The sequence below is a fragment of the Haemorhous mexicanus genome, chromosome 11 (assembly GCF_027477595.1).
Source record: "Haemorhous mexicanus isolate bHaeMex1 chromosome 11, bHaeMex1.pri, whole genome shotgun sequence".
In the NCBI taxonomy this organism is placed as follows: Eukaryota; Metazoa; Chordata; class Aves; order Passeriformes; family Fringillidae; genus Haemorhous; species Haemorhous mexicanus.
The window spans coordinates 13,286,106-13,302,859 of NC_082351.1; the positions used below are offsets into that span (position 1 = coordinate 13,286,106).

Here is a 16,754-nt window from a genome sequence, read left to right on the forward strand (position 1 = left end):
CTGCCTTATAAATTCTGACTGACCTTGAGAGTCCTTGTTCTAACAAGCAGGAGAATGCTGTTGAAGCCATCTAGATGAGCCCAGTGATGGAAGTTGTGTGTAGGTGTGCAGTTGATGAGGCAAGAGGAGAGGATGGGGAAAGGCCTCATGGGTTTGGTGGGAGGAGGTGGTTTCATTGTGGGCCATGTACCTACTTATCCTGTTGTTTCTGTTGTTGGTTGGAGTCTTGTCTGTACTGACACTGATTAATTTTTCTTTTCCTCATGGGTGCTTGTGGGGTTGGGCTGTGGTTTAAACTAACCCATTTTGTCAGAGCTGGTTTATTTTCTTAGGAAATTACTCCAGTCAGTTGTTCCTCTCTGCTTAGTGACTACCTGATCCCTGTGTGGGTACTCATCAGATAGATCAGAGCCTGACTGACTGAGAAGGTTGAAATTTTCCTTAGCTGCTCCTCTGCTCTCCTTTTACCTGGGTGGAGGTGAAAGCCTGCCAGGCTGTGCTGGCGTTGTGTGGTTTCTGTGAATCATGGAAGACTGTCATTCCTGCTCTCCTGGGCTGTCAGTTGGGCACCTTTTGCAGACCCTAAATTCACTTTAAAACAAAGCATTTGGCTTAGTTTATTTAATTCCATTAAGTAATTTCACTGCTAATGCATAATTATCTACAGCAGTGACACTCGTCTATGCTTTAATTATCACAAAGCTGCACAACTCCCCCTCCCCCCTGGCTGGAAGTTGTCACTTGTGCAGGGTGGTTTTGCAGAGATAAGTGTGTAATACATGGCAGTGCTTTGGGTCTCACAATACTTAGACAGTTGCTGATTCCTGAATGTAGGCAATAGAAGAGGCAAGGATTTTGGTCTCAGTCTTCTATTAGTGGTTTTTATCTGTGCCGAGTGAGAGACGTTGGGAAGGAAAAAGCTTATCAAAACTTCATAATACTGGCTTGAAGGTAAAGATGTGAGCAAGTGCTGATTGGAGACATTAAGTTTACAGGAGCTGGGGAAATTTGGAAGCGTAAGTATTTGTTTTTCTTTTAAAGTTGTGCAAGAAATGAAGCATAAGTGATCCTGGGCAGCAGCCCACAAACCCTGTTTGTGTTTGAGGAAGATTCTTTCTATTTTTTTTTTTTTTCTCCCCCTCCCTCCTTTTTGGTAAACACCCTCTCAGAGCGCAGAAGAGCCCAGTAAAAATTATTGATTCAGCCAGTCATTGTGAGGAAACAGAGATTCAGGATATTTACTCCTGAACTGGGAGAAGATGCATGCTTGAGTGAAATACCTGCTGTTTCTTAGCACCACACACTTGTTTGTTGAGGAGTGATTTTGTTAAAGGAGAGGACAAGGTCAGCCTGATCTGAGTCGAGGTTATGTGGGCAGCACGATACTTGTGTCATTGAAAGGTAAAGGTCTGTTTGGGAATAAAGTGATCTATGGAAGATTTCTAAATGCTTGCAAAATGAAGGCAGAAAAAGCCAGAGGGGGCTCATAATTGTACCTCTCTAGTCTCACAAAGCTGAGAGGACTGGGCTGGAGACACCTCATTTAACTTGCAATGATGCGCTGAGGTTTGTGGATGAAGAACACCTGGAGCCTGTGTCAAAGAGAGAGCAAATCTTGAGAAGGACCTGATAGAAATGAGGAAGGTATGAGGAAGCACAGCCTGTGTATTATCTTATAATAGATGGAAATGAGGCCATTTGTTGGTGTTATCTGCTGGCAGAGAAGTTCTGCCAACTACCTTTGTTTGGAACTCTGGCCAAGATGTGCAGTGTGTAATTGTGCTCCAGCTTCTATCCTGACTGAATTCTTAGGATTAAAATTACATTTTGCACATACAAAAGCACTGATTTTTTTTCCTTTGTATTGTTATGATGAAGGCAATTTTTGGTTGCTGACTGTCAGGAATGAGGAAGGGAGGACTATAGAGCTTGTGTTACAGCATGCATTCTCAGTCTCTGCTGCACCTGGCTGGCAGCAGTGGCACCTGTTAGAGCAAGATTCCTTTGGCCTAGAAGTATGTTATGTATTTTCTTTGGCCCAAGGACATAGTGTTAAGTATGTCACTAGAAGACCTTGCAGCTTGCTAAGCTCTAAATCTTAACATCAATCTCATACTTGTTTTCTGTGGTACAGACAACTATAGTGGTTTATGTACTTCCCAGATAAGAAGACTTCCATAATATGGTGGTCAGTTTGGGTTTCTTCTTCTCAGGAAGACCTGTACTTCCTAAAGAGGTTATATACTCACCTTACAGTAATTTAGTCTTGGACCTTTATTTCTGGGAACTTGAACACGACTGACCATTTCCAAATGTCTCTTCTCTAAATGCTGTTGGTTGAAATACCTTTCATATCAGGCAATGGGTGCTCACATAGAATTTAAAGTGACAGAACTGATACCCAGAACAGTTGTTGGGTTTTTGGTTTTGTGTACAACTTGCCTGAAAACCTTCCATACGAACACAGCAGTAAACACTGACTTAGTGGCTTTTCTGGCTCATCTGATAAAATCCACTTGTCAGGTTTGATGTTTCCATGATCTGCTTATGTTATCTGATACTCTGGAGCTGTGCTCTCACCTTTGTAATTCACTTTGCAAGTAAGACTGGGATTGAGACGTCACTCTGAAAAATATACATTTAGTTTATGCAAAGATGAGGAAAGCAGGGAAGAGAGCTTCATGATGTAGGTGTTGGACTTCTATTGCCTCACTCTTGGCTGACATGAGTGAGATGCAATGTGGAAAAAGCTTTCCTTATCCACATGGCAAGGGAGATTGGTTGGTCATTGTAAGGGAACTGCTGCAGAAAAGGGTGGGAGACTTATTCCAATAGGGCAGGCATGGGAGAAAAATAGTTACAAACCCCATAAGCCTGGGATTGGGGTAAGAGGGAGAACAGCACTTCCTGGCTTTGTGCACATGTGATGCTTTTGCCTCCTGTGAGTTTGTTGGCAGGTGTGGAGAGAAAAGATCCCAGCCTGGCAAGTCAGCCACCAGTGTGGCTGATGATTAATTGCCCTTCTTAAATTGCAATTATGTCAGTCACAGAACCTGTGAATATTAATTCTGGATGTGCTGCTTGAAAAAGTGAGTACTGATGAGATGGGTCTGTTTTACTGGTGTCTCAAAAGAGGGATAAGTGCTGCAGCCACTGGTTATTACTGAAAAGAAAGGCTGATGTGACTCTTAGCTTTGCTTTGTGTCTGTCTTGCATCTTCTTTTCCATTGTTTCTGTTCCCTTCTTCAAAATCCTCTCAGTGCTTACACTGGATTTTCCACACTGACAGTCGAAGGTGGCAGGCTGACACCCAGAGAGAGTTAATCACTGCAAGCAATATGAGTTACCTGGGTTTGGTGGATGGCTTTCCACCATTCCTGCTGCTTCCTGAATCCCTTAGAGACTTCAGAATGAAATAGGGATTGCTTTTTTGCTACTTCATCTCAAATGAGTGTAACCATTCATTCCATTATACTTGGATCTTTTGAGATAATTTTCTGATTGTGCCCTGTTGGAAGGATATTAACGGGCAAGCATCAGTACACCATGGCTGTTTTCCTTTTGGTCAACTGCTTGAATACATGGGTGATGAAAATCTTGGTTTCTTCTGTGGTTTGGGTCTCTATTATCAGTCCTGATCCTGTCTAGTATTTTCTGCATGAATCAGGACAAATTGTTGCATCTTGCTTGTGCCTTACTTTTCTTGAAATAGTAGTTAACTCAAAAAATCTTGTCATGTGTTGAATTTCACTGAGATCTTTGAAGGTGAATAGCATGATATGTCTTTAGTAAATAAAAATAAAGCCCCTCAGAACCCTCTGGTGGTTTTTTACGCTTTTGGTTTTTAAAGATTCCATTTAAAGCTCTTTCAAGCTTTCAGTTATTAGTGACTTTAAATATCTACTTAGCTCTTTGCATGCTTGTGGGGCTGGTAGATACTGAGTTATCAAAATAAGAAACAATTTGTAAGAAACAGAATTAGATGGTGGAGGTTGCACAAGTTATCTTCCCTGTTTATTCTTCTTTTAGTTCTACATTTTGTGTGTTTTTTATGAGATGATTGTTTCCTGAAATTTTTTCAGAATAGAGGTATTAAAGATCTGAAAGTGTCGGGCATATGAATGTCAACTAATTACTATAGTTGGTGCCTGTAGTTACTGTCCTACTGAATTAAAGGTACTATGTGATAACCCCTTCAAATGCAAGGGATGTGACTTGCAGGCAGCAGGAGGGTTCTTGTAGATGTGTCAGACAACCAGTGAAAGGCTAGAGGAGAATTAGGTGAAGCAGAGGACAGAAAAGAGTATTTTCAGTTTTTGCTTGCTGTGGTCCTTCCCTGGAAGGCCTCTAGCAGGCAGTTAAGTATATTTTGATAAAGACTTTTTTGCCAGCCTGGGTCAGCATCAAGAGCTGGTCTAGGACAGCAGATTCAGTGTATGATTCTGGCTTTTCTGTTTTCCCCATTTTTCAGTTTTTATAATTGAATGGTAAATCGCTTGTTTTCCTCTGACCCTTTTATTTTGGAAGGCTCCTAGCAGTCTTGTATGGCTACTGTTGCCCTTTGAGGTGAAAATGAAACATTTTGTTTTATGGAACAAGGATGTCTATTAGCACTTTAGCAGCCAAGTTAGCATTTTGTCACTAGTTCTTGTGGGTGATTTTTTTATCTTCCTTCTCTTTGCTCTTTCTCTGGTGCACTTTGTCTTTACCCTGGTGCAGAACTGCTTTGTCTAGTGCTTAGTTGATGGCATGTGAGCATGGTTGTCACAGGAGGAAGTGGTCGTTTTCATGACTGCTCTGAAGAGGTATCAGAACTGCCAGCACCTCTGGCTTCCCAAACTGCCATTTACTGGCAGGGAGTCTGCACTTAGCAACCTGTTGGCAAAATGCAGAGTTTTCAGTAGTGTCTGGCAGATACAGAAGTTTCCATTGCATTGCAGGACTAGAGAAATCAAAAGCTCCAGTCTTCATTTCTGTTTGGGTAGTGTCTGTTTTCCCCAAAAATGCTTTGAAAGCTTTGTTTTGTTATCAGAACCTGAGCTTTAGTTTCATGTTGCTTGTCCTTAGAATATTATCCTAGCGAAATAGGAACTCTGAACATTGATTTTAATTAATTGAAGGAGTTTTGAAATATGTATTTTTTGTTCTTAAATTGTTTCAGTAGGATTTGTTTCTGTAGGACTGTAGCAGCACACATGGCAAACCCTCCCTACAAGACACTGCCAAGACACTCCCTGTTTTAGGTGGCACCTGACAGACAAGTCCATAGCCTGCTGCTCAGTGCTGTGAGCTGTGTACAGTCCTTCTGTTGACACAAGGTGCAAATATCAACTATTCATCAAGAAATGCCAAGGAAAAGTCATCTTTAAAGACTATGCAGTATTAGAGATGATTTCTGTCTTTAACAACATGTCTAATTATCCCTCACAGGGGAATGGTATGATAATCCAGTGATTTATATTAAAAAAGAGTTTAAAGTATTGGGTCAGCAACTAGAGATTTGTATTCAGAAAGTTGAGGTGTTTTGGAACAGAATATGCTGATTAGTGCTGTCATGTCAGTACTTTTGATTTTTGGGGACTGAGAATGGAAACTAATACCTGCAATGGCTCTTTGTCTTATTGTAAGAAAGGAAGATTTGGCTGTAACTCGTAATGTGACTTGAGAGAACAACCAGTGTTGTGGAAAGCTTAGAAGGAGAAAGGAGTCTGCTTTTTGTGTGTTGGTACCCTGTTTGGTGTGTGCATGTTTCTTCCCCAACACCATGTTAGTAGACCTTGTCCTTTTTACTTGGCAATTCCAGTGCTTGTGAGCTCAAGGTAGGCTTTTCTTCCTTGGGGGCTGTGGTCTGAGGAGGATCCTGCATTTACAGCTTGAGCTCTGTGACCAGCGTGAGGAGGAAGGTGGGGATGGAGGAAGGTCACTTCATCTGCTGCCTGTCTCATTTCTGTCAATGTAAAGAGCTTTACAGAGACAAGTAATATTTTGCAATTGAGTTTCTCTTTTAAAGACACTCTGATGCTAATGTTGATTTAATAAGTTTCTCTCATTCTCTCTCCTTGCCTAATTTGAAACGTCTAATTTTGTGCTTCACAGTTCTGAACACAGAATTAGTGAGGGAAGAGGAGCCGGAGGCAGGAGGAGCAGAGTGCCACACCAGAAGTTGCCAGGGGAGATTGATTCAATAGAGTGAAAAGGTGCAAAAGGTTATATGTCCACAGTTCAGAGCAACGTGATGGTGGTACTAATGAGAAGAAGAGCTTGATCCTTTAAAATGTTTTAAGATCTCTGTGGGTGTATAACAAACATTAAATGGAAAAGGGAGCATTAGAGTGTTGGTTTCTTTGAGTGGATTTTTCTTTTGATTTTATATGTATGTAATATATAATATATGACAGGCAGGAAGGATAATATTCTGAGATAAATAGACATTTTAAAGTTTTTATTTTAAAGGTTGTTTTGTTAAGAGTGGCATTTATTTTCAGAAATGTTGAGAGGTTATGAGAGATTGTGAATTTGATCTGGCTAATTTATTTTGGCTGAACTTGAATGTGTATTTTTCCTGCTAGAATTTTATGCTTGTGGAAGAAGCTATTGACATGGACATTTAATTCCTTTGTCCTGGGGATAAATGTAAACTCCCCAAAACCACAGTGCCAAAAGATTATCTAAAATATTGTACAAATAATAGTGGTAGTGAAAGCTTTTTCTTTGCCTCCTGCTTTGTTAGTGTGCCTTTCCTCTTCCTCATAGGAAACCACTCTTATGCAATGGAGTTAAAGCCTAATTTGCCTCTTGCTTGACTTGGATGACAGTTCTTCACACAACTGAGCGGACAGTGTAAAAGGAGTACGAGATGTGTTCAGCTTAGTTTTATGATAAGCTGCCAACATGCTTCTTTGAAAACCTCATTAAATTGCAATTAAAATTTTTAAAGGGAAAAAAATTAGGCAATCTCAGTCAGTACTTGATAGATGAATTTGTGGTTTTCAGTGCTGGCCAGGGGCATGAGCTGCTTCTTGAAGTTGGAGCTCAGTGAAAACTTTGGTGAAGTCTGACCACAGAATCACCAAAAAACAACTGCCAGCACTGGAAACTGTGAGTGATGATTCTCTGCCTGGGTTTCTTTTATGCCCTTGGGCAGAGAGAAGTGTCTGCTTCCTGATTAAAGCTATGTATAAGACCCCCACCCCCTTTCTTCTCGCATCGTGTCTGGTAATAAAACCTGCTTTTACCAATTGCTTCTGCTGAATTTGTTGGCTAACATGGGATTCTGCAGAGTTATCTCAAACACTTGGCTGAGGAGTGCACTTGACCATGCAGGCCTGCATAAGCAATAAAGCTTTAGGCCCAACTGTTAGTAGAGATTCTAAAAGAAGCCTGAACCAGCCTTCGAGGGTTTATTTTCTGCTGACTTTCAGTGCCTATAGTGACTAGACTCCAGGAATATTTATCAGATCACTTTCCTGTCTGGTTATTTCCAGTCTATTGCACTGGCCAACTTATTTGATCAATAAATCAATCAATCAACAGGTTCTTAAAATTACTTTCATTGACTTTGGAGGTGTAACATACAAAAAAGAATGTACAGAAAATAAATTATTGTGTGTGTCCCAACTATAATTACAGAGCAAACAGAGTGGAGATATGTTTGTAACTAGTATGTACTACAATAAATATAGCAATCTGTCTTTAGGGTTCTGTGATACTATGTTGTATTGACTCTTTAAATTTGCAAACTCATAGAGCATGAATCTTGGCTCTCTCAGGTCATCTGACTGCTATAATTAGAGCATACCCTATTTTAAAGCTAAATTTCAAGCTTCTTGCTTTTGATTAAAAGGTCCAGAAATAAACACTTCTCTGGTTCCTTAGCATGTGACATAATTTTTGAGCTTCAGGAGCTTTGCCAACAGCAAAATATTTTCCTGAGAAAAATTTCTCAGACTGCTTAACTCTTCCTGCTGCACCTGGTCTATGCCTTCTTCTTGACAATAGCAACACCTGGTTCATGATCCTTGTTGATAGACTTCCAGGTACTGCTCCTTCAAAGAAAGAGAAAATTCTCTCCTCCTGAATTTTCCAAGCCATCTGCCTTAATCAAGAGTGTGTTGCATTGCCCAGTAAGTGGTCATTGAATCAGTTTTGAATTCTTGTAGTTTTTAGAAACATTAAGCACTTGCACGATGGGAAATCTGCTCTTTGCAAATTGTCTTGTCAAATGGAAATCAAAATTTTGCTGGCAGTGACATAGATCTGTGAGTTGATCTTGACACAATCATACCCTGGAGATTGCAATGTAAAAATAAAGAATGCAGCTTTATAATAGTCTGAAATCCTTGTTGTTGCTGAACCTACACTCTTCTTTTTGCAGATGATTTCATTATGATATACTTGGACTTCATTAAAAGATGCAACCTTGCAGCGTTTTATCACAGCCTTGAGAGGAGCCAGTGTATTCTCTTCCTAAAACACACAGTGGGTTGCAAGTGCTTTGGAAGCAAGGATCAGAGTCTCTAGTGGACATTTTGTCTGTAGCTCAAAACCGCAACGTAATTGGCAGCCTTTTCATAATGCTGACTGTGGCTTAGGATGTGGGGGAATGCTGCAGGTGAAGATGGGGGTACCTTTGCAAAATTGGTTGTAGGGAAATTTAGTGCTGACTGCCTGTGTGTCTTAACTGATTGGAGAAATAAGGGAGGTTGAGATCAAGTTCCTCACTTCTGGGCTTTTAATTTCCTGGGTAGTCTCTGATTATTCTTTTCATGTGTTTTTACTTCATAGGTAACACCTTATTACAAGTGTGATTATATGTGTGGACTACCCTAGACCATTTATTTTGAGACCCCTATGCTTTATATGGTCCTTCCAGCAAGGCTTTGGAATCCACATGATGTATACTAAATGTTAATTACTGCATGTCTTTTCCACATGTACCTTGGCAAGTTGGTAGCTTGGAATCTGCCCCCAGAATGATACTGACCCTGTAAGGCTGTGTAAAGTGTGTTTTGTGTGTGTCTGGGACGAAGGAGCGGGGAAAAGATGAAAATTTACAAGGCTGTCAAAGGGGTAAAAGCAAACTGAGTTGTTTGAAAGTGCACCTGATTCTCCACCTGCTGAAGAATTCATAGACAGACAAAGGATGCATGACCATGGCTGAAGGCTTCCAAGAATTTTCTTACCCAAGTATGTAATTATGATAGTCTCTCTGTATGAAAAAGCAGCCCCAAAGTCAACTGCATTTCTTTTAAACCATATAGTATTTGCAGTAATAACTTATAAATTTAAAAAAAAATTACTAATCTGGTGGCAGGAAATTTGTATTCATTTTACTATGCTGGCCTGTATCTATTGGCTGTGCCTACAAATCTCTGTTTTGTTCAGGGGCAGGTAAAAATTGTGTGTAGTGTCTGAGAGCAAATGTGGTAAGGGCATTCCATCTGAACACACAAGGTTCATAAATGTTACTGCTTGGTGGCACGTGGGTTGATTATGAATGCCATCTTGATTTTTTTCAAAACAGTGATGGTGTGTGAAGTACTATGTTTGACTCCAAAGCTAATATATTTGGTATTTAGGAATCTGGCAGGAGAGAGCTCTGTCTCCCTATGCAGGCACAGCAGTGAGATTGGGATGTAGGCATGCATAACTGTTATTTTCCCCTGTCTGTCCTATCCCTAGAAAGCCATATGCCTCCCCTAGGCTAGTGTAATGGGAGTCTGCATTAATGATTATGAGCTAGAAATAATCCAAGAAGAGTTGAGTGGCCTTGGTTTCTAGCTTTATGAGAAATACTTCATTGACTCAGTCTGAAATATATGCTGGGATCAGAAGTCATAATTAATACAAAGTTTCATGATGCCCTTTCTTGAAGTTTTGGTTGTTATTTTTTTTTTCCTTGCCCTAAATTGGTCAGGGACTTGAGATTCTTAAGTCTAATAGGCAGAGTAGGAATTTAAGCAAGAAGGTAAAAATTTAGAACAAGTTGTTGACTCACCTACTATCAGAAATAAACATCTTGAGCATACATCTCTAGAGAACCTATGCTCTGCAAGATTTCTAAAACCATTGAATGCCTTGTCTGTTGGCAGCCTGCAAAATGAAAACTGTATGTGTGCATGTATAGAAGTGGTGATGGGAAAAGGAGAATGTGGAAATGGGCTGGAGTATTAAAGCAAGCAATGAAAGCAGATGGTTTTCTTTGGATTTTATAAAATAGTTTTCTCTTAATTTTGTTTTAAATGAAAGCCATGAAACGTCACCATTGCAAACCTATTTGTAGCTGTGCCATAAGTATTAGGATGCAGTTGTCCCCGAATTATAAAAGGGCCAAGCTTTTTTTGGCTGCTTCCCATCTTCATGTTTTTAGAAATGTGTATGGTCTATATGCATTAGAGTTGAGCAATTTCATCACAGCCTTTTCTCAAAATTGATTGCTGTTCAGTGACTCTTCCTTCTCCCTCTCCATTGTCAGTTGGTTGCATCTCAGACTCTCATTACATTTAATATTGATACTGCTTCAATTTTTCACTAAACTGGAAGAGTTAAAGAGTCTGGAGTGGATACTGAATGTCTAAATATATTCTTTAAATACTTGAATTCCTATCATTCTGGACCATGATAAATTTAGAGCTGGATTACTGCTTTAGGAAGAAGTGACTGTTTGCTCATTCAGTGATGAAGTCTGGTCATCAAGATGTTGGAATATGTGCTGCAGAGTTCTTCAGATACTGACATGAATGTAAAAGTTGTTGCCAACAGCTGCCTTGGGTTTTGGGCACCTGCTGCCTTTCATTTCTCGCATCTCCCACTCTATCTTCCGCTCCCAAAGCTGGCAGTGCCCCTAAAAATACTTTGTGTTGAGTTCTTAAGTAGGAGATCTCTACCAAGCTGGTAGTCTGGATTCCTGAGTCATTGGTCACACTGCAGTGCAATCTGTTCTGTAACAAAGTTCTTGACTGTGGCAAGGAAATGGACTTCAGGGGGAAGCTGATTCCAGTCAGGTACCAAAGGCATTGTCCTTCCAAAGGCTGCTGCCCTGTGCTGATCCTTCCTCCCTCCCTGCCAATCACAGAGCTGTGTTTTGATTGCTCACTGCCATTTTTACATTTCCCCAGAGTGTGACAGACTTGAGTCGTGTGCATGATGTGTAAGGGTGATGTAGTGTCGTGAGTCTGGGAAAAGTTGCTGGGAATTGCCCTTAGGAGTGAAATACGATTTTGGCACTGTTTTCTTGATGCCATTGGAAGTTGGACTGTTGAGATGAACGTGGGAAGGCATCCCCTGCCTGAATAATCAATGCTCAAATGTGGAATTTGCAGAAGCACAGATGTATCACTCATGTAGTTCCTATATCCAGCCAGAGTCTTCTCCAAGTGTCTTCTCCTTCTCCCTAGGACAGAGGCTGCTGCTTTGGCCTGAGATTCTGTTTCAGTAACCTTTTGTTTCTGATACAGTTAAGAGAAATATCCTGACTGGGTTTTGACCTCAAACAATTAAGTCCAGTATTTATTCTGGTTCCTGTGGTTGCTGTCCAGTGGGTTACCTGGAAGAGAAAAAAAACCTTTTCAACAGAAGAGTTCAGGAGTATTGACCAAGGATGTTGAAAGATGACTTGTGTCCCAGGGCTGAAATTATAGAACTTGTAAGCTGCCATCTGGGAGCTGGAAGTGAAGCTCACTTAGGGAGCAAGGAAACCAGATATTGCTAATTTCTTAAATGGATTGCTTAAAGTTCAGAAAGATTAATGGATAGGCCGTGTCTATTGTTACCAAGACTGGTAAATGCAGGTCTGCAAAGACATCTTGGCACAGGCTTAGAAGTTAGCAAAACTTAAACCAGTAGCCCTCTTGAGTTTTCCTTTTTATATTATGTTATTAGTGTATTTTATTTAATCAGGGATGGTTTTTTTCCAATGCAGCAGTATGTACTACTACACATTCTAAATTTCCTGTTTCCATTCAGTGGAGTGTATCTATTCCTATTCTTGGAGTAATAATTTTTCCCTCTCCTGAAGGTTGACAGAATTAGAGTATTGACAGTACTGCAGAAGAGATGCTCTGTGATTAGTAACAGTGTTATATTCTCTAAAACCTTGATTCTGCTGCTGTGCATTGTATCTTATGGGGCACATATTGGTGATAGGGCTGTTCCTTCTCCTTGCTCTCATTTCTCAGCCCTGTCCAGTGCCACTGAGTTAGTACCTTTTGTTTATTTTGTCATGTGAGTGTTTGTCCACCAGCAATGTGTCAGTTCATGGCTCAGGCACCCAGGGATTACAGATGTACATCCAGTAAAGAGTTAGTGGTGTGCATGACCTACCTGCTGAAATAATAGCAGGCACCATGAAGAGTGCTGTGATCCTCCTGTCCATCTGCTGAGGATAGACAGACCTGTAATTGCTAAAATGTAAAAACGAAATTAAACTCATCTGTCCTGACTGTAAAAATCATCAGGAAGAAAAATGTTATTCAAACCAGGCTTTTGTCAAGATTGGTCAGTGATTACCAGTAAACACCTGTTGTGTATTGGTTTGTTTGGCCAAGGACTTGATGCTGCTATATCAAAGCTATCTGCAGAAAGGGGGAATTGGCTCCCCTCAGTTGAAATGTAGATGTTCAATTCCAACCCTCTAAGCTGGTGCAAAGGATAAGGATGGACGACACACATATCTGATAACACATCATCCCTCAGTTACATGAAGTAGTGTCTGTGTGCCATTAAAATGATGGTAGATCCCATAAAAACATTACCCTCCACAGTCTGCTCCCTCTGGCAGTGAACTATGACCAAGAGGAATGTTCCTTGTGCCCTGTCAACTCCCCTCAAATAAATAATCATAATGAAAAAAGGCCATTCTGAAGTTCCTGGTTAGCCAATGTGCTGCTGGTTGAAGGAAGCCCTGAGAGGCAGGGAAGGATTGCAGCCCTTGACAGCAAATGAGAGCTGTGCCTGCCTCATAAATGCCTTGGCTTCAAAAGGAGGTGGTTATGGGCATGAAATGTTTATCATGTTGTACTTGCTTTGCTGCTGCTGGCTTACTGTGTAAGTAAAAAGTAGTAACAAGTAAAGAAGAGGCAATACTGCAGCCTGTTTTATCTGCTTATCTGCACACTTAAATAGGCTTGTGGGCAAAAGAAAAGGAGCAGGTGGAGGCAGCTTGGCTTTGTGACAGAGGTTTGGACTCTGCCTGTGCTCCAGAGGTTTTCAATTGCCTATGAAGGGGAATCTGGTTGGGAACCTGATCAGTCAACTGGCTTTCTGTTAGGAATCACTCTGAAATTGTCCATGGCAAAAGATGACTTGCTATGTAGGTCAGCTTGTGCATTCAGAAATGTCCTTTAGAAGATTACTTGTTCTTGGCACGTAGTTGGAAGCAGCACAGTTGTTGACCACCTCCTTTTGAGTCTGCCCAGCACTGGCACATTCACTGGTGCCTGCTGTGTATCAGCATCTCTAACACATGCAGCACCTTGCATGGCTCCCTGGAACTGGCTGTTTCCCAGCTTCCTTTGCTTAGCTCCCACCCTAAATGGGGGTCCTGCAGCAGGCTGTGGGGACTTTGCTCTGGTTTTGGTTTAGGGGGTGCATGTGCTTTTGTTTTGCTTTAACAGCACAGTTCCCAACAGGGGACAGCACTGCATTGCTTAAGATGCTTGTCATTTTAAAGGAACTTTTCTAAACTTGTCATCTTAAAAGCTATAGTGCACAGCAGCAGGCAGCCTCCAAAAATCACTGATTTCTCTTTTTCTTCTCTTTCCCTTCCTTTCTATCTTGTGCTGTCTTTATTCCAAGCCTGTGGATTTGGATGCCTGGGTAAGCTCTCTTTTTTGTCTGGATCTTGCTTATTCCAAGTGTCATGTTGTTACTGTGCATGTACAGATTGTTATTGCTGAGCACAGATGTAGGATTTTATTTTCTGTCATTACATTTTAAAAGGTGTTCAGCTAGAAAATTGCATATTATTTCCTCCATAAAGATTTTCACTTGTTCCTTTTGTGTAGCTTACAGCTGCTGAAACCAAACTTGATCTGGTGATGTGTATTGTTGGCTAAGAGAGTAGCAGAAACATGAGGAAATGAAGGTTATACCAGTATTGCTTTGTAAGGCCATGAGTTGCATCTGGTTTCTAAAATAGAGCCTGGTCACCTGCCTTCAATAGAAGGAAAGGTAGGACAAAAGGCCAGTGATTTTGTAGGCCCCGTGTCTGGAATAGTGATTGCAGACAGCTCCATGGTAATGGTGATATTTCTGCTGATGCCAATGGAGGTTAAGTCAAGGCTCCCCCATGGCTACTTGCTCTGTACAAGCCTCCCTGTAAAGTTCTGCTATTCAGTCTTGGGCATGAAGTACACAAATTGCCTCTTACTATTTCAGTGTTGCCCTTTCAGCTCTGCCATTCCCTTTAGACTTGGCCAGGAACATGCCAGCTAGCTAATTTTGGAGTTAGCTCTGTTCTTTAGTGAATTTCTGTCAATTCCTTCTTCTCATCTTGGAGTCCTTAATAGCATTTGTTTTTCTCCCTTGCCACCTGGACTGCTACCAGGACTGGAAGAGACTTGGGAAAGCATGAGGTATTAGAATTTGCAGTTGTGAAGTGAGGCAAGCTGAGGTGCCCAGCCAAAACATCTCTGCTGTGCTGCTGCAGAGATGTAACTGTACCTTTGGGGGAAGCTGACAGCTCCTCTCAGCAAAGACAGGATGATCTAGAAACTAGGCATTTGATAGACTTGAGATCCTTTGCTTTATCCTTGTAGCTTATTTCCCTGTATTGCTTCTGACTGATTATCTAGGCATCATCTTGCTAGTTTGTCTGTGAGTGGTGGAAGTGCTTTGCCAAGAAGATAAATATTTTTGCAGTAATCTTGCCAAGTGCTGTGACTTGCTTTTAGGAAGCATTCATAGGCTGAGATTTGGACCTTTCCTTCTAGCTTGAGTTGCCCTTTGTAGAGAGAGAGTTTTTGGGTTTTATATCCTCCAGGAGAGTCTTCCCAAATCCCAGAACCCAAACAGTATTGAGGAGGGAGACAGCCTGGTGCTAGCTGTCACCTGTGGGCTGTGCTAGCACTGCACTTTATTCCCGGGTGCCACATTCCTTACTATCATCTGACCCTGCCAATAAGCCTTTTTTTTTTTTTTTTCCCCAACAGATTTCCACCCTAGTTTTCATTTTTTAACAAGGTGATGAAGTGGAACTGTGATTAAAAATAATAAAAATGTGGTCATACATTAGCCAAAGCTAATCTGGGAATGATTATAGCTAGAGTGAAGCCCAGCTCTAGGTCAGTTGCACAGTCTGGTATGTGGCATGTTGGTGTCAGCTCAGGACATGGCTAAGAGTGTCTGGTTTCGTTCATAGAGAATGAACCAATAATATTTCATTACCTCAATTAGGAGCTTGTAAAATATTTCTTTTGGCCTGTCTGTCAGCTAGCAGGCCAGTGCTTGAATCCTTTAGTTGAGCCAGTATATAATGTATAGCTTTAGAAATGTGCTTGCACTGTTTGTTTCTAAATGGGTTACTTGATAAAGGGAGAGAAGGAGGCAGAGAATCACATAACTCTGCCCTGGCTCTTTGTCACTGTTCAAGGCAGCACTGAGATAACCTGAAAAACCTTGGGCTGTGGAAAAAGTGTGAGGATGAAGCAGAGGAAAAATTTGAAAGAGTACCCAACCAGTCCATGGATCCATGCCCATGGAAGCTGTTGCAGCATGTTAGTAGTACACCTTTGCTGTCCTTTTGTAAGAACATAATCCTTGTAAATTCTGACACCATCACAGGGGATTCTTGAGCATTTCTTGAATACATATTATACCTAGATTTTGGACAGAGGGCAATGGCCAATTGCATACATGTTCTTTTATAAATACATCCCTTTTTCTAAATTTTGGGTGCATTCCTGTGTTTTGAAGCTATGTCCTTTCTTCCCTGTCTCTGTTTAGTTTCTGTGTTCATACTTCTTGAACATCACACTGTCTGTGTTCTACACATCCTAGATGTCATCCCTGAGCTTTGGTCACCTCTTGCACAGTATGTTCAAGTTCCAGTGTAGTTGTGCAGCTTGGAAGTGAAACACAGCTTTCTGATATCTGATTTTCAAATCAGTGTGTTATCATGCATGTTTTCCCTTCTCCTTCATTTTAGTTCTAAAGGCCTTTTTTCAAAAAGTCTATTGATGCTTTGTTTGGCACTTGCAATCTCAATCCCCCGTGAAATTGTAATCATAGCAGCCAGTTCTGTCTGGGACATCACAGGCTTCTAACTTCAGGTAGGGAATAAGCAGCAGGACGAGAGGAACTCTTAATAAATATCCTATATTCATTCAAAATGTCCCCAGTTGCCTAACCCAGTTTGGAACAGTGAATATTTCAGATGACACATGCTCTACTATACTGTTTGTACTTCAAACATCATCATAAAGTGTACTAAAGTTTTTAGGAGTAACAGCTGGGGATAGAGGGAAACAGAAAGCAACTTTGAAGCAGATCTGTCACAAATAGAGTGTTTCTCTGCATACTTCAATGCACTGAAACAGCAGCAGATCTTGAAAACAAGCAAGGCATTGAAAATATGTTTGTGTTGCAAGTACAAGGTTTCTCTGTAACCCCTAGCTCATCTTGCATTATGGGTGATAAGTGGGACAATGGAGGATAATATGGGAGAAATTACTTTGAGGGAAGAATAGGGAGTACTCTGAGGTTACGGTCTGCAGTTAGGAGGTCCAGGTTTGGTTCTTTGACCTCAGTTTTGCCAG

The 16,754-nt window shown here is 41.0% G+C and overlaps 1 protein-coding gene across 1 annotated transcript in view; it reads left to right on the plus strand.

Annotated features, from left to right (window-relative positions):
• CHCHD6 (coiled-coil-helix-coiled-coil-helix domain containing 6) overlaps positions 1-16,754 on the plus strand; it is a 112,866-nt gene that overhangs the window by 19,038 nt on the left and 77,074 nt on the right. Inside the window, 1 exon segment of the mRNA XM_059856532.1 lies at positions 13,795-13,815. Within this exon segment, the coding sequence (XP_059712515.1) occupies positions 13,795-13,815 (21 nt within the window).